General features: G+C 38.6%; 1 protein-coding gene across 16 annotated transcripts in view; it reads left to right on the forward strand.

Moving 5' to 3' along the window:
* Window positions 1-26831, forward strand: part of LOC132906381 (protein muscleblind) — a 408430-nt gene that overhangs the window by 378297 nt on the left and 3302 nt on the right. For 8 of the 16 annotated variants that reach the window (XM_060958516.1, XM_060958510.1, XM_060958509.1 and 5 more), the window contains 3 exons: window positions 1132-1293; window positions 7514-7555; window positions 8252-12721. In XM_060958516.1, coding sequence (XP_060814499.1) covers window positions 1132-1293; window positions 7514-7555; window positions 8252-9745 — 1698 coding nt within the window. In that variant the 3' untranslated portion in view covers window positions 9746-12721. Of the gene's footprint in view, window positions 1-1131; window positions 1294-7513; window positions 7556-8251; window positions 12722-26831 lie in introns of those variants that run through there. The other 8 variants (XM_060958513.1, XM_060958518.1, XM_060958523.1 and 5 more) reach the window with 4 other exon arrangements.

Genomic DNA, 26831 nt, shown 5'->3' on the forward strand with positions numbered 1-26831 from the left:
CATTTAGATTCTATATCTTTAACGATTAGAAATAAAACAGACCGTTTTGTTAGATATTTTTGTGAAAAGAAAGAACCGTTGAAGATACTTGGATGCACCTTGAGTTTGTTTCTGTTGACAACGAGAACCCTATACCTACGGTTAAAAGGATTTCACTTGTTTGCACTTACGTTTCTTTCGCGTAGATCTTGTTTCGCAACAACCGAGTAGACAAAACGCGAATCTTTCGTTGGACATTTCGCATCCTGTCTAGCGAAGATCCGACTTGTACGCATCTCATTTCGCGTCTTATCCGTAACATATATATTTAGTTTTTGGTCGATATAGTTTATTGTAAGTTGTATATAGATATATGCACATAAATGATACGACGAAAATTTATACGTTATATGGGATCTGTCTTAACTTAAACTACTTGGATTTTTTATATATATGTATATTATATACGCGATTCTGTCGTTTCTTGCCTTTAGCCTCAACTGGTCTGTTTTTCTTTTTTTGATTTTTATCTTGCCCTCTTCCGCCTGACGATGCTTCTTCATGCTTGCTGACAAAAACCTTCGTACGCTTCGCTACCTGCCAATTAACGCCTGCGAAATTATGCCGACCAAAAACCCTCTGCGCCCGGAATCTCGAACACGGGGACACGAACAAAAATTGGAAATCGAACTGGGGGAAAAACAAAAATCTTAAATCATGTACACACGTTTATATAACGCCGAATGCAACGATGAAACGGATGGCAAAACGAACTGCGTGTACAACGAACATCACGATAATACCAATAACGATGATTATCGCCAAAATAACGGAAAATAATACCGAATGATCATCGAAACCGCACGATGGTCGTGATCGATACGGAACGTGGAAACATCCCTGACGAATAATCTGCTCGGCGTACCTATGGCAACCTGTCTATGGGGCAAAAAAATGTGTATATATAATGAAATAAAAAAAAAATATATGTATTCGCATACATTTAATGGGAAAAAATGATGGATTGACGGGGAAATTTGAACGGTCAATCGCACGCACGAAAATACACGCAAAACACGGATACGAAATAAAATTGAATGAAACATGAAAAAAAAAAAAAAAAAAAAAAAAAAATTGAAAATGAAAACGCAGACGGCGACTATGCCGACGAACGTTGCGGGAATGGGCGCGTTGGCTGGCGGAGTGTCAGGAGTGCCGGCAACTGCGGTTCCCGGAGGACTTCAGAGCGCCAGTATAGCAAGCATCGAACTCGGCAAGAAGCGGATGCGCGACTCCAATGATGATCTGCTAATGGTACCACGGCTTATGCATGGAATACACTCTCCTTTTTTTTGTAGCTAAATTCCGCGAAATTGGCCCGAACATTTTTACTTTGCTTCTTCTTTACTTTCGATCGTTACTTTATCATTTTGTCCGTGATGTTCCTTTGTGTTCTTTAATGGATGTTTGCTAGGCTACCTGCCGACGTTGAAGCGAGGTGAGTAACTATGAATTAGCACCTTACATAGCTTTATTTTTGGTTTTACGAGAAATTCGTAACAGATATATAGATCGATACATAGATTTGAAGATAGTTCCTTTGGTTTGACAGAATAGCGTCTTAACCTTTTTGGGGATGCATTTCTTGAGATCAAAAAGAGAGCATACGAAACGACATAAATTCAAACAAAAAGATCACATACATATATACATATATCGACATTATCCCTCAAAAGATTAAGTTTTCTGTTGTTTTATATACAGGCTATTTTCTAGGACAAACTGTTTGTTTTCAGACCGCGATGATCGTAATAAATAATAAATGTTAGCTTTTGTTGAAACGTTTTATGCTTTTGTATTTGATTCTTTTAAATATTTTTTTACGTTAGAGGCTCTACCAATGCTTGAATGTTATTTCTTCGATACGAATATTTTAGAGGCTTTATAATATAAATATCTTATTAGTCTAGACGAAATTTTTTTTTCTCGGATTTCTGAAACGTGTATTGAAATTCTCAATGTTATTACGATGTCTTCGAAGAAAAGGCGTATTTTTTCTTCGCGTAATCTTAACAGAAGATAAACCGAGATTTGTAAAAGATTCTATAAAAAACATAATAACAATAATATAGAACAATGAGAAACAAAATTATCGTGTAATATTTTTGTAATTAATACAATGAACTGCTGGTAATAATTCAACTAAAATTCCATTAATAATTAGAAGATGAAATTAACAATTTTCATGGGAAACGTATTATCGTAGATAATATCAAATATTTATGAACTGTAGTAGTTTGGATATATACATATATATATTAGTAATTATATATATGTATATGGGGTTAAAAATAATTAATCCTTAATTACTAATGGTGCTAATTTATAGTAATTCACCCTTATGCTACTCAAAACATAAAATTGAGTAAAAGGAAAAATTTAAACAAATACACATAAATAATAGCAATTTTCTAATATTATATCTGGCAAATTATTGCACTATAGATAGGTACAAATATAAATAAGTAGATATCATTTTGAATAGATTAAAGTTTTGTTATTTTCACATGTCTGTATACTTAACCAGCTTGCTGCTACAAGTGTTTAATATTTTCTTCAATTTTTTACTTCACAGTAACCTAAATAATTTTTATTTCATACATTAAAAGAATTGTTTTGAGTAGTATATCTTCTTAATAGCACTAGGAAAATTCAATACTTTTAATTGATAGAAAGAACGATCATACGCAAGGAAGGAAAAAGAAAGAGAATCTATCACAAACATCATTTTTTGTGATCCGATAGTCGATCATGAAACATACGTAGTCACAGTCCTACTCATATATCGCCAGACACTATATAACATCGTGTTATGTTTTGACATTAAAATTTGTTATTCGATTATGTTGAAAATTATACAAATTGTAGCAAATTATACGCGTCATATTTTATATATATAAATATTTCTCTTATACCGTAGTACAATGTAGATCAAAGTTCCAAATTGTAGAAATAGCACGCCATAAGATAATTGTTCAACAATACGTTACAGTAATATTTTCAAAATTTAAATCGATTTAATTGTCTTGTGATACGTACGATTCGTTATCAGGTATCGCAATTTCATTTTTTAATTATAAAAATTGATTTCTACCTTTTTTGAACGTGCTGGTTGTAAGTGTCTGAGAGATTTATGGACGGTAGTGTAGATCATCGTTTCTGCTTCGATAAAGCTTCCAGACATCCGCAGTCCGCTGAGCAACACTTGCACAGCGTATTCCGGAAACGGAGAGGATAAAATGAAGAAGTTCGGGCTATTTTCCGGAAGTTCCTCGTAGAATGTCATATGTTTAAGTTACGAACATATAATTCATTGCGATTGTGAATACACTGCCGAGCGCGCTTAGAGCTCTAGCTCCTTTCTTCTCGTATACATATCATGTATATTTTTTTTTTCTTCTTTCTCTCTCTACATTTTGCTTTTACCTTCTAACAAGAGGAATATTTGTGCCTATACTCTTCGCAGGGTTAGAAATCCGCGATATGCTACTCGATACTTTTTAATTTTCTCGTATCTTCAACTCTTTTCGTAATAAATATCGGTTTCATACAGATTAAATTGTTAATCACCATCGATGGATAAATATATCAGCTTTATCATAATCGTTATTCGTTAATTGTATCAAATATTCTTCTTTTTTTTATACTTTCAGTCTCTTCGTTTCATTCGAGCCTCTTTACGCCCATTATTCGCGTTAATTGCCTATCACACACGGTACCGTATGATTTATTGGTTCTCTTTGTTCTCGAAACTCACTCGCGAATTGAAATTTTCAGACAATCTCTCTCTCTCTCTTTCTCTCTCTCTCTCTGTCCCATCATTTCTACCTTTCTGTCTCTTCTTTTTCATTCTCTTCGTTGGTTTCTTCAGACCGTTTACATACTTACTTTCTACGTTTAATTTCGCTTCGTATTCTGTCGTTCGTTGCAGTGTTGTCCGTATCAGAGCTTACGCCTCGTAATGTATTTATAGATCGCTTGATTGTTTGTTTCTCGATCATCAACCACGAATCGGTACGAGCAATAAACGAAACGATAGAGAAGAAGAAGAAAAGTTACCTGTTCGCTTTACCAATGAATTTCTTTCATTAGCCACAAATTTAAGAAACGTTCAAAGTTTTAGAAATAGAAGAGGTTCGTGGTTGTTGATAACGTACACGATCGATTTTCATGTAAACTCACTCCCTCTAGCGAAACCTCCACGAAACGAGAGAGGATCCGCGATCGGCGAACGATCGTTCGTCCGTGATCGCGATCTGATCGATGGCTATTGCTTCAGAGTCTCGAGTCACGCGCGCATTTCCCTTTCATCCATTCGAAATTCAAATTTAACGAGTTCGCTTCGACGAAACACCGTCGATCTATTTTCCATTTCGTGTTCGTGTCAATGTCGTTGGACGATAGAATCGTGCCTCGTTAAAAAAAACGGGTCGACGACCATTATCCAAGGCAATTCGAGTGATTTGGAGAATTCATAGGATATATTGATAACGTGCGCGCGTGTTTCGCAGCGAAACATCGTGACGAAATCCTTGAAACTCTAATCTCCGTATCGTCAGGACCTCCATTGTGAATAGAAAATACGAAAGCGTGTAAAATAGAGAAACGTTACGGATGAGATTGATCTCCACTCATACACGGTTTAATACGATACTATTACAACCGGCTAGTTTCCAGCGTAATTTCTGCAATTTGACAGAGAATCGTTAAAAAATTTCTTTGAACATAGAGTAAAAAATAGCTGATTAAATATGTACATATGTATAACTATATACTTTACATGCATATGTATATTGCGAACTAAAAGTTAACATTCGCATAACGTTGCTGTATATCGCCGATCGTCATAGTATTTGTAAGAAAGAATACGAGTGTATGAGGGTTTCTGGGAAAAGGTGGTACAAGTGACAAGATCTTTAATTCGAGAAAACTACGATAGAAAAATTTGTATCGTTCGGATATAGTTATAAAGGGTTGGAGATTTATCGCAAACTCTCCACCGTATGTACGATAGTGTCAAATAATACGTATCGTTCCCTTTGCGAAAGAAGATGTACTTGTATCATGTTCTCACTGGGCTTCTTATACGATACTTTGAGAAACGAGAGATGGTTCTTGGAATATGGATGAACCATGGTGAAACACGGATTGGTACTGCGTTTACGGAGCGTTAGATCTGTGTAAATTCTGAGCTTGCGCCGATGATGCATGTTGTGCTTAAGCGACTACCGAGGTGATGGTGTCAAGCGTCACTCCCTCGACGCTCTGGACGATGACCCGAAATTTTTATCTTTTTTCTATAGAGAACCGAGGATCGCGCGATCGCGCGATCACGCGAAATTTTCTCACTCACTTTTTGTCAGAATATCCTTTTCCTCTTTCTTCCTCGTTATTTTCTTCTCTCTTGTTTTATTTAATTTGACACAGAATGTTCCGTAACACGTGTACAATATTTTACAAATTGGCTTCACATCTAAAAGTATCCAACGAAAGAAGCTCCTATTACACGTCCTATTTGACCGTTTTTATCAACTTTTTCTTCCTTCTTTTTAGATTTTTGATCAAATCTTGAAATATCGCTCACGCGTTATAAGACACCATGTATATATCGATCTCTTTACCGGTCGCCTAGCATTTTCAGGATCACGTCGAAATTGCTAAGAGCACAGTAGATGCTTGACATACACAGGCTAATTTTCTACGCTACTACTTTCTTGATTTTTTCTTTTTTTCATTTAGTCTATCTGTGTGTCGTCTTTCTTTCGGAATTTTCCTTCTCCACTTTGGTCCGTCTCCTTCGACGTTTCTTGGTTTTGTCGCGTTATTCGACTTCTTTTTATTTTTCTTTTTTTCATCGGTATTCGATCGAAACTCTAAGCTTCTCAATCTCTAGTTTCGAACCGTATCAAATTTTTGTCGCGTTTCTCTTTACGATGTTCGTTTATTTTTCTATTCCCATATTTCCGTCTTTTCTTTGCAAAGAAACTAAATTGTAATAACCAAAAAGGATGGACAAACGTTGTTTCACTTGTATCTTGCACCTGAGCTTGCGACATGTTTTCCAATTCCTCTCTGTAACTAGCAAAAGAATTCTTTGCGCCACTATTTACATTTTACACACCGAAATTTGAACTTGTATCTGGTTGATCCGCTGTTTCGTGAGCACCTTTGTTTCTTTTTTAATCCTGTCGCATCGATATATACACGCAATATTTGTACACGTGTGACAGTTCTACTCACACTTGTTCCCGCCTCTATCTCGACAACAAACCTTCTTACCAGCTTCTCAGCTTTTGCATCTGAAACTCTGTGCAGCTTCCTCTATATCTTTCTTCTTCTCTAACTTAACCTTTCGACATTTTTTCTAGAAAACGATAAAAATGAAAGAAAAAACACATTTTTTCCTTTCGTTCCGCTTCTTCTGTCCGCCAATCGATCGATGATCCATCGTATCATCGTGTTTGTATCTGCTCAGAGCTTTTTCTTCGCGAGTCCGTTTCTGTTTATCTTTTTCTCGTTATAACGTTCAGCAATCTTTTCTTATTTTTTTTTTTTTTTTTCAGCCAGGAAGCTTTCGATCAAACGATCCCCGATTTTTCGTCCGATCCTTCTTCGTTTAAAGATTTTTCGTCTACGATTACTATATACAGATACAGGGCAGATTATCCAAGGGAACTTCACGAGATCGAAGCAGGATTCGATTTCGATCAAGAGATCGAGGAAAACTCAAATTTCTCTATTCTCCGTTATCTTTTCTCTATTTCTCTCTGTTTCTCTATCTCTGTCTGTCTATTTATCTCTGTTGCTCCTAGGCTACCTTAAATAGGAAAAAAAAAGCGAACAGTATCGTCCGTGTTTGCGTTCGGCGTTATACGTTTTTGTAATGGATCAAGTTGACTTTGAATTCAAGCAGGATCAACGATTCTCTCTTTAATTGGCCCCGTGACACGGTGTGTTCCATGTAATAATAACTAACTGGCTGGTCTTTCTGACACGTTTCTTCGATATCGTAGAGGCAGGGATCGTCGAAAACGAAAAGAAACGAATGTCGTTACGAAATGATAACCAAAAAGATAGAGCGAAACAGCCGAAACGAAAGAATGAGCAAAAACGAAAGAAAAAAAGAGCAGAACAGAAATGAGAATCTTGCAGTTATACAACAACGATCGTCGTCATTTAGGAACGTCGCCGCAAGCTGCGTCATCGGCACAACTTTTACACACTACTATCACTACTATTTACTACTAACTACTAACTAACTATTATCATTGGTACCGTTACTACCACTATTACTACCTATTTTTGTCGTGATGTGTTTACCCAACGATTGAATATACATACCTAATTCTATTTCTCTGAGAACCGATACCCCTCTTTTTATGTCTCATCTTCCTACAAAAATCCAATTATACAGACGCAACTCGTACAACCTCTTCCTCGAAATTAGTTGAAACCGATCCTGTCTTTGTTGCAGATGGACATGAAGTCTGTCGGATCGTTCTACTACGAGAACTTTGTAAGTGCAGAATCTAACCACTGAATCATACAAAAAAAAAAGAAATAATAATAATATAAAATTAACGATAACCATATATTATATATTATATGTAATTCATGCAGTACTTTTCTTTGTTCCGATCTCGAGCTCTTTGTGCACCTGTACACCGTAGATTATTTCCGCGCGTTTGATGAATCGAGTTAAACGAAAAAGAACGAGAGGAAACGATTTTACAGTACTACTCTTCCCGCGTTGTACCGTATATTCTTGCATCCCGTGAAATTTCGTCGAAACTCTTAATCAACCGTATTAACGATAAATATCATTGTCCGTCGTAAGATTTTCGATGATATTTTTTCGCGAGTAATAAAAATACAAAATATATTCATTTTTGAACGCGAGTTAACGTCCAAGTGTTTCTTGCTGCGACGACATAAAAAAGAAACAAATTTACCCAACTCAAGCCACGTTTGTACTTGAAAAAGCAGTTTCGTAGGCAAAACGAATCTCGCAGCGCCGATGACCGTTCCTTAAACGTGAAAAGATAAAGAAAAAAAAGAAAGAAAAGAGAACAACGGGAAGCGAAAAGACCTGAAAAAGACGGCGCGTGTTGCGTTGTTCATCGGGAAGACTCCGATCGCGAGGCCCACCCCTGCGAACGACGAATCGTTATCCTTACTAATCGCAATCGTTTTCCATGATTCTGTTTTACAGGCCTTCCCAGGAATGGTTCCGTATAAACGACCGGCGGGCGACAAGTCCGGCATGCCGGTCTATCAGCCAACCGGCGCGACGACCTATCAACAGTTAATGCAGCTGCAGCAGCCGTTCGTGCCTGTGTCATGTGAGTACACTGGAACACCACCCCTACCCACTCAAACCTCTAACCAATCGGTCGTGCAACCCCCGAACGTGCAAAGCAACCACCACGCGGTGGTGGTTCAGTCCTCCTCCTCCTCTCAGGGAACCAGTGGCGCCACAGTGAATAACTGCGCCGACGCCAACAATGGCGTGCTGATGGATCCCTGCAACAATCCACCGCCACCACCTCCAACCGCCGACAATAACAGTAACAATAGTAGCGGCAATAACAAGCAGCCGAATGCGACGCAGAATCACGACGCGTCAGAAAACGCGCATAACTCCCCCGAATTGAATCACGCGAGTCCCTCGACGATTTCGCAACAACAGCAACAACAACAGCAGCAGCAGCAACAACAACAGCAGCAGCAGCAACAACAGCAACACCAACAGGCGCAGCATCAACAACAACAAGCTCAGCAGCAGCACCAACAGCAGCAACAACACCAGCACCAGCAGCATCAGCAACATCAATTACAACAACAGCAACAACAGATACAGAACCAATTGGCATTGTCGGCTGCTTCCGTGCAACCCGCGATGAGTCCATTGACTTCAGTCGCTGGTCTGAGCTCGATGCCAGGCGTGGTTAACATGGCCTCCATGGCCTCCATGACGAACGTACCATCGGTCACGAATATGGTATCGATGTCAAACTACAATGCCTCGAACGTGGCTGGGTTGAACATGCTCAACAGCCTCGGCATGGCTTCCGGATTGCCTACGCACCTCGATCCTGCCGCTCTCGCGAAAGAGGTCGCCCAGAAGAATTACGCGAAAGCCATTAAGCTGTCTCAGGCGTCGCAATCTTACGGTATTAATCAGCTTACCGCCCTGAATTATACCGGTGTAGCTTTGAACAAACAAGCTCTGGTGAATCCAGCCGCGGCAGCTGGAAGCGCAGGAGTCGCCGGATTACCGGCGACAACGGCGACACCTAGGCCGGTGATTCCGAACCTAGCGGGGATTCCCGGCGCCTTGGCCTCTCCGCTCTCCGCTGGAATCTTGGCCTACTCGAGACCACCGACCGGCGCTCCTATCAATCCTTACTCGTTGATGAGGCAACAGATCTTGCCAAATCCTTACGTTCAAGCCTCGATACCTGGGGTTCCTGGCGCTGCGGCCGCGGTCCAAGGTAATCCTTACGTCCAAAATCCCTATACGGTTCTACCGGGTGTCGCCAGCATGCCTGGAGTCGCGGCTGGCGTCGCGGCGGCTGGTGTACCGGGTGTCCCACAGATACCGCAGATTCCAAATCCGGCGACGATCGCGGCGCAACCGCAGGTTGCTATTCCAGTCAGCTCGGGCGTGATCATGCAGCCGTACAAAAAGATGAAGACCTCGTAAATGAATTTCGTCGGACGATCGGAGAGGGGGCAAAACACGTTTCTTCCTCTTCCACGTCTACGAACGTTATGGTTCCTTCTTCTGGGTCCTCTGCGTCCTCTCTTTCGAATGGGAACGCCGCGTGCCGATTCTTTCGGATCTTCTTCGTGGTCTGGCGATCTTCGAGATATCAGGGCCGAGGAGTTTTTTCGTGTGTGTTAATTTTTATTCGTTTGACGTAGCTTCGTAGAGTGACTCGTAGAATATGGAATTGGATATCGAAGATTAGATCAACGTTGCCGACCTATTTTTTCATTTAGCGCGAAAGATAAATATGGAGTTTAGCTAGATATTAAACGTGTGTCGTTGTAGCGTACAAGGAATTGAATATGTAAGGTGAACGCGACCGTTCCTGTTGATGAAAGAGAGAATATACAGCGAGCGGATGCGAAACGAGAAATGAAACGTCGAAGTAAACGATGAGAAACGCGTAACAAAGAAATAAACAAACAAACAAGAGTTCCGAAAAAATGTAGATTCACTTTCTAGTCAGACATTGTCGGTGAACAGTGCCTTATCGACTCAATTCCACTTGGAGTGTTTCGTAGATATGTGTAACGCTTACACGCGACGAATAGAAAATAACGACGCGAGAACTTTTGACGAATACGATTCAACATTTTTTCATTTCTAACCCGTTTCGTTGTGGCGAAAGTAGCAATGCCGAAACGTCCACGCACGGCGGTTCGATTTGATCGTTTCGCGTTTTATTTTCCCCCATTCTTATCTATTATTTTCTGTCTTAAATAGAGCGACTCGACACGAAGACTTGCCAATTGCACGAGCCATCGGAATAAGTTTTTAATCCCGATTATCGCTTCTTCTTTCTCATTTTTATTTTCTTTTTTTCTTTTTTAAACACGCTCTAGCTGTATACTACTATTAAACGTTTCTTTATTTCCTTTATTCGTAGCTTCGAGAGGAAGAAAAATGCGAGTGATTTTACTGTTGTAGCGTACGTTATTTTGTACGATAAGTACTAGGAGTGAAACGAAAAATTTGTTGAAATTTATACCGCGTGACACCACGTAACCCTTTGTTTTTTTTTGTTCAGAATATTGTTTCGTTTGTTGTGACCTATCGAAGAAAGAATATCGTTCCTTCGTCAGATCATCAGATCGATTATTGTATTCTATATATATATATATATATAGGTGTTTGTTCTATATTACGTATATAATATATTCTATATATTTTTTATTTTCTACGTGAAGATGGACGGAAGCGATGCTCGGCCTAAGTCACGTTACGCGGGTACACGAAACTTGCCTTTTTAAGTCATAGAATATTGTTAATCCCGTTGTAATCTTTTCAGTTGGCCTGTTCAAGTCCATTCTGAGTCGATTACCGATTAATATTAATTTAATTGCTTACGTGTTATTAAAAATATTGCAGTCCTACGCGAAATATTTACAGGGGCACCAGAATTCGCGTACGCTGTAGCACAAAACTATCCGGACACTTGTTTTCTTTTAGTACGCGGTAAAAAATGATACGAATTTTTAAAACTAACGTGCAATAATACAAATTGTTCTGTTATTCAAAATTATTTCCAGATTGTTTAATTACCGAGCTGTAAGTTGGATAAGAAATGGTTTTAAAATCAGAATATTCGATAAGTTGTTGTATCAACGTGTCTTGTTATTAATTTTAATCGCGTAAGATAAATTTATAATCTGTCAGCTACCAGCAAATTTATAATTTTAGCTACGTATATTTTCAATATTTGTCGCTCGCGGCAACGGACAGAGCTTTTACCTTTGAGGCAAAGGTGCCCGAACGAGTAAATCTATCAAGCGCGTAAGAAAAGGAAACGCTTGAAATTCGCAGATTCAACGGAAACTTTTTCCCACTCGTCGTGAACAATGACACGCATAAGTCGTAACATTCGTTTTCACGAATTTAGCCTAGCGTGAGAAAAATGGTTGCCACTACGAATATTTCGCGTTAGTCCTTCGTTCGATCCTTTATAGTCGAAGTCTGTGGAATTTTATTCGCTATATATTATTGTTCGTTTATCGTTTCTCAGATTTTAATTATTTTTAATTATTTATCATAGGTTACTGTTAAAGAAACGGAGAGGCGGAGCGGAAAAGAAGGAAAACAGTGAGACAAAGAGAAACGAATTTTCATTCTTTACGAATCTTACATTTACTTTAGTAAGGATAATCGTACTTTTTCAGCATCGTTTCGCCTTGATAATTAAATCAAATAATAAAAGCGCGTCGCGACATTTCAAAAACGCCGATCGTTGATATTTGAGACTGGTGTCGTCGGAATTGTCACTGAAATTTCTACCGATCCGAACTCCGCCCTTTCCACTTAGGTTTAGAAATTAATTGCAACTATTATACTAACGTATGTTTCCTAGAAACACCTTGCACATCGATGAGATTGAAGCAGAAACGCCGTCGTGTTCCGGGCGATACTTTTAAACTCGCACGATTAACGTACGTGCATAGATTTTAGCAAACAGACTTCGTCCTGTCTCATTTTATCTAGCGCTATGATTATACACAGACATATACACGCGCGTGCGCACACACACACACATACACCCACACACACATACATATATATATGTATATTTATCTATTAGTATATAACAGCGTGTGAACCACCCGAAGACAGTCTGCTGTCTTTTACGTATTCAATTCGGGGGAGTATAATTTGCATACAGTGAACCTCGTCAATTGCAAATCACGAGCTTATGCATTTAGCCGAGAGGGAAAACGAAAAACGGCGAAGGAAAATAAACCGATCGTAAGGAGAACGCAAAAAGGGCGTAACGCGGAGTGATACGATAGAGTTAACGAATGATTAAGAGAAAATCGATTAAAATACGAAAAAAAAAAGGGAAAAATAACAGAAAAAGACATGCATTTACGCGATTAGCGGATACGAATAGAAAAAAAAAAAAAAAATACAGAAACGAAACCACGCATTAAGGAAAAGGCTGAATTCGAGAGAAAAGAAGATACAGAGAGGAAGATGAGAGGAGGCTCTCGATAATTATTGTAACGAAGAAAAGGACAAAACGAAAAGAAAACATTTACACAAAAGAGAAAAGTACATGAAACGAGTTCACATGCGCATTAATGGTACACGACCGCACAAAAACGTTCAACAAATACACGCGAGTAATCGTCAAGAGGACAAAGAAATATATACATTATATATCTATACATGCATACGCGTTAAATATAATTAGCATACATATATATATATACGATATATATTCGCGCACTTCTTATCGAACAGTAATTAATTCGAGTACATGAGAGAGAAACACGACCGAAAATTCGGTTATGTTACGCGAAAAAAGAAAGGAAATATCGCTCGCCGATGATTAAAAAAGAAAAGGAGACAGAGGCTTTCTCTGTCTTCTTGCGTATTCGTACTCGTGTCTACCAGTGATTTGAAAGTTCGTTTAGTCGAAGTAGCGATTACGATGATTACAATGATGATGATGACGATGACGACGATGATGATACGATAATAACTAACGATGAAAAAAGAAATATATATAAATATACGTATATTATATTTAAACATATTGTAGATCTATATATGTGTGTAAATAATAATTTTCTCTACGTACGAAGGAATAAACAAGAGTATATTGTATGTATAGATATTCATATATGTATTGTATATAAGTACATACATATTAAAATATTCACTGGCATGTACAGTGAAGAGGAGAAAGAGGTTAAAGAAATCAGACGAGAGTAGCCGTGGAGTACGTGGTACTACGTGATGGCGATTATTTAAACAAAATTGGAGTTAATATTTTTGTAACCAGGAATTAGTTTCCTTTGATCCGTACACCATTGATAATTGTCAACTGAATTGTAAAAAAAATTTTGTTACTTTTATTTTGTTAAAAGTTTAAAAAGAGAGTAGAAAGTTGTCGAGTGTCTCAAAGAGGAAGTTCGCGAAAGCGTGTTCTCGTTTCCTCCCGGTTTCTTTTCCTTTTGGCCGCGAAATTCGAAGGCAATTTTTCTGCTGCGATTGAAATAGAGTATACTATATACATACTTACATAGACACATATGTACACACAGAACATATGCACAGAATGTGCGCGCAAAATACGACACGCACAAAACGTCGAGACGATTCGTATCCTCCCATTACGGGAGCAACATTGTTCAGGAAACACGGTCTTCCATAGCGACAGAGTGTAAACGCGGTTATTTTGTATCGACGGACGAAGCACAGAGGAAGAGATTGTCGTTAATTTCGCGGCCAAAAGCGAAGAAACTTTGGAAGAGAAGCAAAATGGCAATTCGTTGCGATGGTACTTTTTTGATGTACATATAACGCTGACAAATATGTATTCGCAGAGGACACGCGACATGTATACACGTACTCTGGCATACACCTTGCCATTTACATCTTTACACACACACGCACACACACACATAGATACAGATGCAGGGTGTATCTCGTAAATATCCCAATTAGTACGCAGACGTAGAAAACTTTATAGCGAGCGAATCGAAAACCGCGCTGGAAAATTTGAAACTAAACAATTGTCACGTGATACTTCATTTTTTTAATACTTCGGACTACTTATTTGTCTTATTCTCGAGAGAAAATATTTTCTTGCTAAAAGATTCTAAAACACGATAGTTTAAATACAAAGACATATTGTATCTCGTTGTAGCTACGCTAAATCGAATGTTTCTTTAATATCGCGCTAAGTACCGTTGGATACACCCTGTATACAGAGATACGCAAATAACGTATCGATATACACGGTTCGTGAACGAATTCGAACGGCCTCGAAAATGCCTCGCACAGAGGATGCGCATAAGTATTGTAGGCGTATTTCCGGTTTCTAACGAGTGACGCACATGAACCGACATCTCTAGGGTTCCTCGACTCGCTGTTCACACTTGTACGTCACTATCGAGAGGGTGGCTGGATTTTTCCTAGATCCTCAGCGAAATTCTGGAACTGCATCTTTCTGCGAGTTCGATTGTTAAACCGATATAAACACGATCGGTATGCCTGTGCGGTATCGGTGTAGAAATTTCAGAATATTTTTGAAATATTCGATAATAATTTTATAAATCTTTTTCCTTCGTTTATTTTCTCTGGTTTTTCGATACTTGTTCGATTCGAATCAACTTTTAACGGACAATCATCGATGAAAGAATACGCAGTGCCAAACTTTCCACGAGGTGTCGATCGAAAAACAGCGCAAGTGCCTTCCCCTTGCACTCGTACACCGTTGCACACAAACGACACACGTGTACTAGAGTATACAAGAGTAAACTCGAGAAAAACACATTAAAAAAGCATCCAACGTCTAATATACATATATATGATACTTACATGATATATAATAATTATATTTATATTAAATACGAACGTAAGCATACCTATTGATTAATGTTGCATCTGCATAGATATCGTGCAACGAAAAGAAGTGGTCGGTATATGTCGCAAGATAATCGACCATCGTTGCTAAGGTGGTAATCATATTATATTACGAACTATGCCGATCTACTATACATATATACATAATATACATATAAAATGTGAAGTAAGGATTATAAACGATATAAGAAAGAAATCCACGTTTCACGGCGTACTACATACAGATAGTATTTATTATCATGTACCGTTTTGTCTCTGATTTTTTCAATTATACTCGTACGTTATTTCATGCACGTCACGTCGAAAAATCGAATGTCGAAATAGTCGTGTATGCAATCGTCTGAAACGACGTCGGAGGAACGGATTATAGTCTTTGACGCTATTAACGTTATACCAGCGACAACCTCGGGAACGTAGAAAGAATGTAGAAAGAAAGAACGTGGAATGTCGACGAACGAGAAAGATGCGATTTAACGATTGTAAACGGATTCGAAGGATTTCTTGACCATTTGTATGCGTGTTGGTGTTCACCAGGTCACATATGATTATGATATACATATACATATACATATACACATGGACACGTAGGTTCACGTTGCACGATATCGTCACGTCCATGAAAGCGAAACGACGATGATAACCGCGAGACGAGAAAATTCGTCCTATGAGAATAGAGGAGAGAAAAAGAAAAAAGAACGACACGTCATTAATTTTGAAATGTCGAGGAATCGAATTAACAGTTATCGATGGATTAACTACGTTACACGTACATACCATAGAATTACGATAATACGAGTATATGATATAGCCGCGTGTAGCCTGCGTCGTCGACTCACTGATAAACAGCAGAAAAAGAATATACACGTTTAAGAATCGAGAGAAAATAAGGGATAGTAAGGAAAGAGATAGTGTTAGGTAGAAAACAATTTAATACGAGAAGGAAAAAAACACGAAATTTTAAGAGAACGAATGAAAATGAAACGATGATGCAAATGAGTCTTCGAGGTCCCGAATGCGTTTTTGCGCGTGCACGCTCACGGGGTTTGTCAAGGAGTCAGCCAGTATTTGTAATAATAATGCTTGAGAAATGCATGAATATTTGTTTTATTAATGCTTCTTATTTCATCTCTTTCTATCGAAACGAAACTTCCCGAGAACTCGCTAATCCCTTGTAATATTTATATCTATATATATATATATACATATACGTTATATATGTTATATATGTATATGTATACATATACTCATGTATTACTCGATATTGCGCCCCTAATAGCTCACAGTCTTAGCCTCGCTTCCTGCTTCCCTTGTTTTTAATATCCTTTGACAATCTGTTCGACTTGGTGCTTGTATTGTTACTTACTTTTTCAGCGTTCTTTTTTTCAAATTTTTTTCTAGTATTTATCTTCAAATTTATCGATCGATTTTCAAACGTAGCGTTCTTTCGCAATTTATTTAGCATTCGAGGAAAATCGAATTATCGGCAGTGACCCAATTATCATTTTCAATATTTCGTGTATTTCGTTCGCCGGTGTTTCAATTTCGTTTATCATTTGCGCGATTTTATTTCTGCGATTATTTATTTCGATTCGTTTTCAAAGCTGTTCGCGTACTCGATGGATCAAAAGAGAGAGGAGAGTGAAAAAGAAAGTGATTGTTGAATTTGTCGTGGAAATTGTTTTTTCCGCCTCGCTTCAAAGGCCGCGCACTTTAGAATTTAGACGATGCCAAGCACACGGTCGTTTTCTGAAACCTCGTATGTAGACGTTAGCCGCTTCTTTATTATGACGAACGCCGTCAAAGCGAGCGTACAGCTCGCATTTTCTTTTTTTTCTTTTTTGTTTTTTTTTTGTTTTTTTTTTTTCTTACTACTCTCTATTTCTTTCTCGTCTCTCTAAACGTAAAATTACGTTATATACATATGTACAGATATATATCCTATATATGTACTGTACATCTATGTATAAATGTTCCTGACCTTTCCGCCTCTACCACAGCTTCTCCTGCGCTTTAGTTGCGAAATTCAGAGACACAGAGGAGTAACGTCTAGGTATATTATCCGTATATCTTGTCACGTCGATATACCTCTCCCTCATCCACGATTTTATCAACAATCGCCACATTAGAGAGAGTTCTCCTCTCCTTCCATTACGATTTTACTAATAATCGTCGAGAAGAAGGTCGATGCGAAACACATGAATTGCGCTTCCGATCGACTATCTTTTACAATGGTCTTCTTTAAAATTAGAATTGAAAGAAGTCATTTCGAGATACACTTTATCAACCAAATGTCAAAAGTAAGAGAAAGTAAAATTAACGTTTGGAAGAAACACGTTGCAAAATACGTACGTCTAAGAGGCATAGGTGAGAAAGCCGGATTTAATGTCATCGAATTAGATCGAAATCGCACGAAGAAACATCGGACTATCTAATACGGATAATCGGCGATCGAACGAGAAACGTAGAAAGGAATGGAAATCGACCTTCTTCGAAGTAACTTCCGATCCAAGTAATCCACCTTTGCGTTCGGTCGGCTTCTTATTCAGCTTCGATTATTATATTATTTCGCCGCTATCTCGCCTGTGTAAGAAATTCGCGCGTGTGCCTACTGAATTGTTTTGTAATTGCTTGGCACATGGAGAGAGACCTTTGCAACGCGAATCGTGTCTCGGTAAACCAGAAGCAAAACCGGGTATTACCGAGAGATCGTGATTCCAAAGGGTGTGTTACCGAAACAGGCTGTATTCATGCATCTCTATTTACAACCTATGTATATTTTATACATATCTCTATACATATATATATATAAAATAATCCACGCTTTTGATCGCATCAACTATATATATGTATATATATATACAGTATATAATATATACAGTATATATGTATATATACATATATATATATATACAGTACTATAACGCGCCGAGGCCTCCTCACCTGTTTCGATCGCTTTAAAAATTGCCTTGCGATTCAAAGGCGAGAAGAGTGCTACGCAGAATTGTTCGGCGATTTCACGAATCTTAACGCTACGCGACGTTCTGTGTCATCGACTATAAAATGAACGAACTATAAGAATGTGAAATGTAGCAAGTGACGAAAAACGAAAAAAGTATCGGTGTCAGAAAGAGAGAAAATATCGAACGATCGATTCTTTCCTCGTCGAGGAACACGTTGTTCGTTTCCATTATCGCGACGCTACTTTTCGAATCATTCGTTAACCACGCATATATGGCATAGGTATATGCCGATGATTTTCATCGTAGTATAAGAGTGACACGAAACGTACGCGCGACTCCGCGCGGCCGCGACCATTTCAGACAAAAAAAAAAAAAGAAAAAAATAAACGCGAAAAGTACTCGTCGATGCCATTACATATCGCGAATACGTAAAATAAATGTTCATGGCACCGCACGAACAGAGCTGGAGCAAATTAAGCCGGAGCTGCACTCGAATGGCCAGGACGATTTGACCGATGGTTTATCGCCGCACTCTAACGTCCAACGTATGACGGCCGATCGGTGGATATGAATGGACAGAACCGATTCCCCCTGTCGTCCAGCGTAATTTCGTTTTGAATATCTTGAAATACGACTCGAGCGATCAGACTATTAGCTTGAACGATACGTTCGAACGGAACCGACCGAACGGACCGAAAATTGTGATAGATGCTTTCGAAGAAAAAGAGAATATATAGATATACGTATATGGTATTTGGATATCGGGTCAAATCGTAGTTCTGTCTAATCTGTATACACCTGTGTCGATATAGAAACCGATGTGAAGCACTCTTTCCGATGTAAGTATCGCAGTAGCACTTTATTTTGTCGCATATGCAAGCTTCAAGCACCTCGACGCTTCACGATTAATTAATTCGTAATAATCTCGTTTTATCAAGCGAGACTGTTTCTTTAGACGCGTATATACATCGCTTCTTCTCTGTATTTTGATTAGCGCGCACGTAGTTATAAATATATATCGTACATTTTTTTAACGGCTTTCAACACGCGACACGCGTTTCGTAGATAAAAGTGACATCGATGGCTTGTGCTCGTATCTTTTTTCTCTGTATCTTTCACCGCCTATCATGTACGAACGAAATAAAAATTGTTTCTTTGCTATATCTCTTTATATCTATTTCTATGTCTTTCTCTCTCATGCAATTTCTATCTCTGTCTCTGTTTATTTTAATTTCATAATTGCGATTCTGTTTTAACGCTGCGACATCGTCGTTAATTCATACACGTAGTAGATATTTGCATACATGTACAGCACGCTCGTTATTTCTCAACGTCTCCTTGGTAAATGGATTCGCAAATCTACCATTGATAAATTAGAAAAATAAAAAAGGAGAAATTTGCCATTTGCGAAAGAAGCGCTGATTAATAGCGTGAACACGCTGTATATGTATAAATTTTCACACAATACGAACGGGATACATAATCACACGAACATAACCTGAAATAATGAAGCTTAAGCGCATGCGAATATAATCTTTTTATTATTTACAAATGTCTATACCGCGGAAAAGCACGATTGCATTAAGATCGAACAAAATTTGGTTCGAAATCGTTTATTCTCCGCTTTCTTGTAACAAGAGTTGCTCGTCACGGAACGAGAAACTATGTTAGACACGTAGTTAAATATTTATTGCTGTGAATTGTACTGTATTTTGTTTGTTTCTTGAAGCGTAAAACGTGCTCACATACATACGTATACACGTGTTACTGCATATTAGGTTGTTACATGATAAATGTCATCGCTACGCTTTTCTCTCGCGCAGCGCAATTCTTGTACGTTCTACATACAAACTCGCCGGTTTATGCAGGTGACTGTCGTTCTAAACAAAATAACGCAGACGGAAACAACCACTGCAAATTATTTTTATATTTACGAATGGTTGACGAACGGCATCTCGACGTTTATTTACAAAACAACCTAATATCTATAAACGCACATACATGGGTACATACTAGCAAAAGGAAACAAAAAGAACAATTCACTGCGTGTACACACATATTCGATCCCAGATAGCAAAAGCAATCAGTTGCACGTTGAATCGCGCGATCGTTCATAATCTTCTCTTTAAACTTTCTGTTTCATGCTTGCCCTCGCCTGGATTTCCACCGCACGTCTTTCGATCGAAAATTACCACGCATACAATTGTTTGATCTCCGTCCCGTCAACGCTTACATTCCGGTTCCGTCGACGATTACTATTCCGACTCTCTCTCTCTCTCTCTCTTTCTCTCTCTCTCTCACTCTCTCTCTCTCACACACACACACACACTCACTCACTCATTCACTCACTCACTCGCTCACACACTCACTCACACACTCACTCACTCTCTCTGCCAACGTCCACTACGACCGTACCACATCGGCCCTCTAACGCACGTGCCCGAATCACCCTCTCCCGATCCTGAAATTGATCCTGAAACGCCGTACGTGCCTGAGTTATCCACCCGTTCCACGGAATCTGCGACGACTGCTGCGAAATCCAATCCTGAATACTCCTTCTCCGATTAATTACATTCATGTGGCGATTGTGACCATTTCCCGATCCGTGCGCTGCCAACGAACCTCTACACGTTCGACCGATCCTCACCTTCTTCCCTCCCTTTCTATTTTAATTTTTCTTCCTTTCGTTTCTATTCGGCGGGGATTTTCATTTTTCCTTTTCTTTCCTTTTCCTCCTTTTTCTTTCCCCTTCTTTTCTACCTTTCCGTTTTGTCCGCTTTCTATTTCCTACTCGAATATCCCCCTACTATTCTCGCCACCGTCTCCTCTCTTCTATCCCATTTTCTCCGTGAAATTCGCACTCGTTATACACACACGGTTATTCGATCTTTTTCTGCCGTCACACGTGCTCGCTTCTACATCACGACGATAAAATAAATTAAATATACGCGATATTACTCGGTCGGCGAACGAATCTCGGTGATGGGCCGTTTCACGGAATCATTCCTCGAACCGATACCGCTCCACTTCCGGTCATCCTTTTCTCTGCACGCGTTGTCACGCGGAATACATCTCTTTCTCGATCGTCATCGATGCGTTCACGCGTGGTCGATACACGATACTCACACACGTACACACGTGCAACTAAATATTTGAACGCTGGCTTGGTATGTGTGCACCGCTGCCGCATTATCGCCGCCATGTCCGCCCATCACCCGTGAAACAACGACGACAATCGTAATTCACGTTATAATTTACCATGTTTTTTTGGCATATGTATGTCCGCGTATATACATTCTCTACACCCTGGTACATGCATCTATTCTTTCTCATTAACGAAACGTCAAAAATATCAATAAAATACAACAAAAATGCAACAACGAAAAACGGAAAATGGTGATATATGTATATATGAATACACTTGTACATGAAAAAACGCATCATTTCATGGCTTCGCGAACATCTTCGACTCGCGCGATAATTTTCGATACGCGTATAACGACCATGATAAATGCACATATATACACGGACAACGCGCGTGTTGCACACAATTTTTATCATACATACGCGACATACGCACGATCATTCTGTTGCAACCCCTTGGCCATTCCCCGCCGCCAACGTTGACCATTTTTGTCCATATACCGACCGTGAAACAACGGGATAACGCAACCGCTGCGACGATGTCCACTACTAAAAAAAATATTACAAAACTTTGCGAAAAATAAACAATAATCGCGAAAAACTACATCTCCGTGTTCCCTCTTTTCTGGCGGACATCTTCCAACGAACGATGCGACGACTGATGCGACAATAATTTAAAAATAATAAAATATCCACCTTTGAATCAATAAAACCAACAACAACACTCACTACTACTACCGTCACTACTATTACTACTACTGCACTACTGTTACCATTACTATTACTACTACTACGACTGCTACTACCACTACTATTACTACTACTACTACTACTACTACTACTACTATTACAACTACTACTACTACCACTACCACTACTACTACTACTACTACTACTACTACTACTACTACTACTATTACCACTACTACTACCACTACTACTACTACTACTACTACTATTACCTACAACATACTCGAATTCTCTTTTTATCCGTGTACATGTACCTGGGTGCTCCGAGGGCACGTTCGGCGTACTTCACTTTGATTTTGGTGCCTTCTCCACCGAATTCGATCGACTGCTAATGAAAAACCACGAATAAAACCAAAAACCAAACCAAACCAAATCAAATTTAAAAATATATATATACAAAATAATAATATATGTAATGATAATAAAAAAAAACTACTGCTACCAAATACTTCAAAAAAATATATAATAATAAAAAAAAACCGTACCGAACACTGCCTCGTTTGCTGCATGTGGATCGCCTTAGCAGCCTTAGCCACTGTCGGGGCCCAAGTGGTCCCCCAAAACGCTCACTGTGTCGTCTACACAGACAGCTGCGGACAGGTAGACTCATTATTGTAACCAGTTTTTTACCCAGTCTCGGGTCTGCATTAGAAGCGCCAGACGGTGATTGAACAGGTGAAACGAAATTCGAAATGCATGCGTGGTAATGTGCCTGTGTTACCTCTCACTTTTATGTTTTTTTTTTTTTTCTCTTTTTTTATGTTCCTTTTTAATCTCTTGTTTGTCAATAACGATCCTGTCGGTATGATCAGGAGAGCGACGTATTAGTCCTACCTATGGTGTTTTTGTGGTATAGCAAGAAACTAGGCGGCCGCCTACGGCATGGAGACTTCACTAGATCTCGACGAAATCCACGACGATCTCCTGTCCATGGTCTCGCGACTAAAAGAGATCGTTTAACATTCATGCAGATCGTCTTGGTGCTTTGATGCAAGCCCGAACTTTTAATGCTGCTAACCTTCAAGGTTAACAGGGGGGAGGGAGACGTTCGATCGCTCCGAAGTTTCTTTTCACTATTTATTTATCATTTGGTTCGTTCGTTAGGTTTTAGATAGGAATTGTTTGTAGCCTGATTCTTGTAATTTTTGAAAAAGAACTGGAACGATCGGACGTGATACCTGAACCTTCGGTAACTTTGGCTAACACGTAGCTTTTGGGGGCATCTCCCTCACGACTGCTCACCGCAACTATAACTGCGAATAACCACTGCCTTATCTGGTGTTTGTCTATTATTATTATTATTATTATTATTATTATTACGTCGATAAGTATTATTATTATTATTATTATCGTTATTATTATTATGCTATTTCGAAAGCGTTGTCGTCACTCCCCCTTAAACAAAGAAAACCTTATTCACGAAGAAAGAGATGCACGCTTCTTATTCAGTAATTAGTACGACTTTGCCATATATGTATATATTATATAGATTATATACATATATATATATATTGTTATTGTTATATTATATACATACATATTTATTATTATTATTATTATTATATCTATCATGCCATTGTCTTGATTACGCTTCTTTCATTAACGTTGCGCGTTAATTGTGGACCTTATTGTCGGGATACGCATTTGAAGAGCATTGGGTGCTTTGAGAATAGTGGTGTTTGAACCAATATTTAAACTAATGTCTCTATCGTTTTTGTACAGAGAGAGAGACGGAGAGGGTGAAACTGATTATTTTACTTGTCCTTTTCTATGTTGTCCCAAAGTTCATTTCGTATCTCTACATAGAATGTTACGTATATATTTCTTTTACTTAACTTTGATTTATAATGGATTTCTAAGGGATAAACGAAGATTCTAATATGTAAGAAAAGAAACAATATTTTGTCAGGCAAAAGAAAATCGAATTTTATACTTTTTATTTATTTGCCAATATTCATCTTTCTCGTAAATAAGCAAAGAAAAATCCAGTCTTTTTTGCCATTTACCATTATACAACTGTTAGTTTGCAAACTATCTCAAATAGCATTTACCTTGAAGCACCCTGTATATTTTTTCTCTTTACCCTAAAACGCTTCAGTACTTCAATCAATTTGTCTCTTCGCCCCTTTTCTATGCATCTATTGTTTTTTTTTTTCAATTAATTTTTTAATCGCATTAGAAAAATTTCTCACGGTTATGGACCGTTGTTACGTAATGTCCGAACGTGTATTGCATGTATATTAATATTAGTATATAGTCCCTGTATTAGCATCGGTTGCGTGTTGCTTCGAATTTCATCGAGCCACCTCGAAACTCGCGTGTCTATATTACGATATTGGCAGGATATGATCGAATTGATTGCGCAATTGATAAAAGTGGTGATTCTTTATGGAAACACGAGTCGACGATATAAAATAAAATTTTCTTGCAAGAAACATTGCCTTGGAGATACAAGACGATGCGATGTTAATACGTTAGCAAAGTACACGGAAGGCAATTGATTTCCTCGAGAAGAAAGATTGGCGCAAGAAAATTTCATTAAGAAAAATGTTCGATCAATTTCGAAAGAATCACTTCTTTTACAGTTGTACGACAAATATCGTCATTTCCTACGTTTCCAAGCTTCCTATACGGTTCTTTCGAAACAATCAAGTTGAATTCTATAAAAACGACAATGGCGTGATCCTCTAAATTGAACCGCGCAGAACACGCGTGTTTTAACAAGAGCAGATAAAAAGAAAAAGAGGAAAAAAGTGCCATCGCGATAGTAACAGCTTTTCGAATGTTCAAAACGATTCTCCACGTGACGTGCAACACTTTTTTCCCCGCTCTCTGAACGCTCTCCAGACCATTCTAATTTACCGCTGTCGCCAATCGAAAACACGGAACAATCCTGTCGCTTGCATAGAGAGCTTCTGACGCATTACGTAACCGGGAAAACGATAGGTAAAAAAAGGAAAAAATAAAACAAAATCAGACTACGGGGCCAAGAATCGAAAACGCGTGGCCGCGGGCACAGCTTTCTCGCTGTAGCGTATCTCCTTTTTCTTTTCTTTTCTTTTTTTTTTTTTTTTTTTTCTTTTATTTATCAACGAGCAAAACGCAGAGAACACGTTCTAGCGAGTACATAGAAGAAAAAAGAGAAAGAAAGAAAGAAAGAAAGACGGAACGTGAGACGATCCGCAGCGTCGATCACCATTTTGTTAGCATTACTTTTCGCGATCTCTCTCTTCGAGTCGGGTGGACGTTTTTCTCATTTTTGTTTTTTGTTTTTCGTTTTAATACTCTGTCTCTATTTAATGTTCAATCATACGTTGTATTATCTATGATTGAACCTACACTTTTATTCGTGAGCGTAATTAGCTCTTATTGTTATGGTTGCGGAGTCGCAGTTGACCTAGCGTTGAACTTATTTGCAGTAGAATATTATTAATTTGACAGCTTTTACGACATCCCATCTCCACATTTTTTATACGAATGCCAATAACCGCTGACTTTTGTCCAGCCACCAACGGGCGGTTTGGTTCGCTGGCGTGGATGATATCTCGTCCACCGATGGATATCTTACCACCTTTCTTTGTCTCTTCCCTGTGTCTATCTATTCTATATATTCTCTATCTATATTTACTTTTTATTTCTCGTAGCTTTAGTAGTGAGTGGATGTGTGTGTCTATAAATCTCGTAATTCACGCACGCGAACCAAAAACCCTTTCGGCGGTCCTCTCAAGTCGGCTTTTGGCAGCACACGAATTGCTTGGGTGATGAGGAGGGGCTCCGTTGTCTCTGCGCGATCCCCCTCCCCTCGAACGAATCGATCGATCGGTCGTACCAACAAAATTCGTTTCTTTCATTTCACTCGCAAGTTTTCACTACCTAAGGTAGTTTACTTTTCCAAACACGACCATCCTTCCGAAAAGATGTTAGACAGTACAAAGTATAATTAGGTATATCGCGCTATCATCCTTTTGGAAGTACGTACAACGAGTTAAGATCATCGCGATCCAGATATCGTGTTATCGATTAGACGATTTTCCTTAATCGTGTTAGGGGGAGGGGGTTTACTTCCTTCCTTTTTCTCGTGTTTATTCGTTTTTTCGGAAAAATTCGCTGCTAGAATCTTGTCCGTTCGATCGAGAGATAACGCGTAAAAGGGGCACGATCTTCGTGAAAGAAAAAGAAAGATAACGTCGAAAATCGCGACTCTAATCGATCACCCAAGCAGAATGAACCAACCCCCCTTCTCCCGGGCCATTATTTGCATGACCAGACTCTGTGTTTGTAGCAAATTATCTCTACGCAGTTGCAAAAGTTATTACATAGTTATTATTCTTACTCTTGTTATCGTTATTCTTCTGATTATTACGATTGACGATTAGTCTCGTTACTCTATATCTGTACCATTATTCGTTGTTACCATCTTATGTCTTGTTTCTCGCGCAAAGGTTCTTCATTATCCATAATTTTCCATTTTTATTTATTTATTTATTTATTTTTTTGTATTTTATTCTCTGTAGCAATTTCCAGTTGGTTGTCAATTTACATTTGCACAGCACGCGAGAAAAATTCCGATCGATGATCGCTTCGTGACGAGAGAAGAGTTCCTTATTTTTTTTTCTTTTTTTTTTTTGTCAGTACAAGCTCAGCATTTGTTTATCTTAATCTTTTTCGTTACAAGTATATTTTGCACGCTTTTATGGTGAGCCTATGGTACTATTACTTTCGCTCGCGACAATTATCATTACGATCCATTGTTTAAACGATTAATTTCGTTGTTTTTATTCTCATTGTTCCCCCTCTGTTTT

Source organism: Bombus pascuorum, chromosome 4 (genome assembly GCF_905332965.1).
Source record: "Bombus pascuorum chromosome 4, iyBomPasc1.1, whole genome shotgun sequence".
NCBI lineage: Eukaryota > Metazoa > Arthropoda > Insecta > Hymenoptera > Apidae > Bombus > Bombus pascuorum.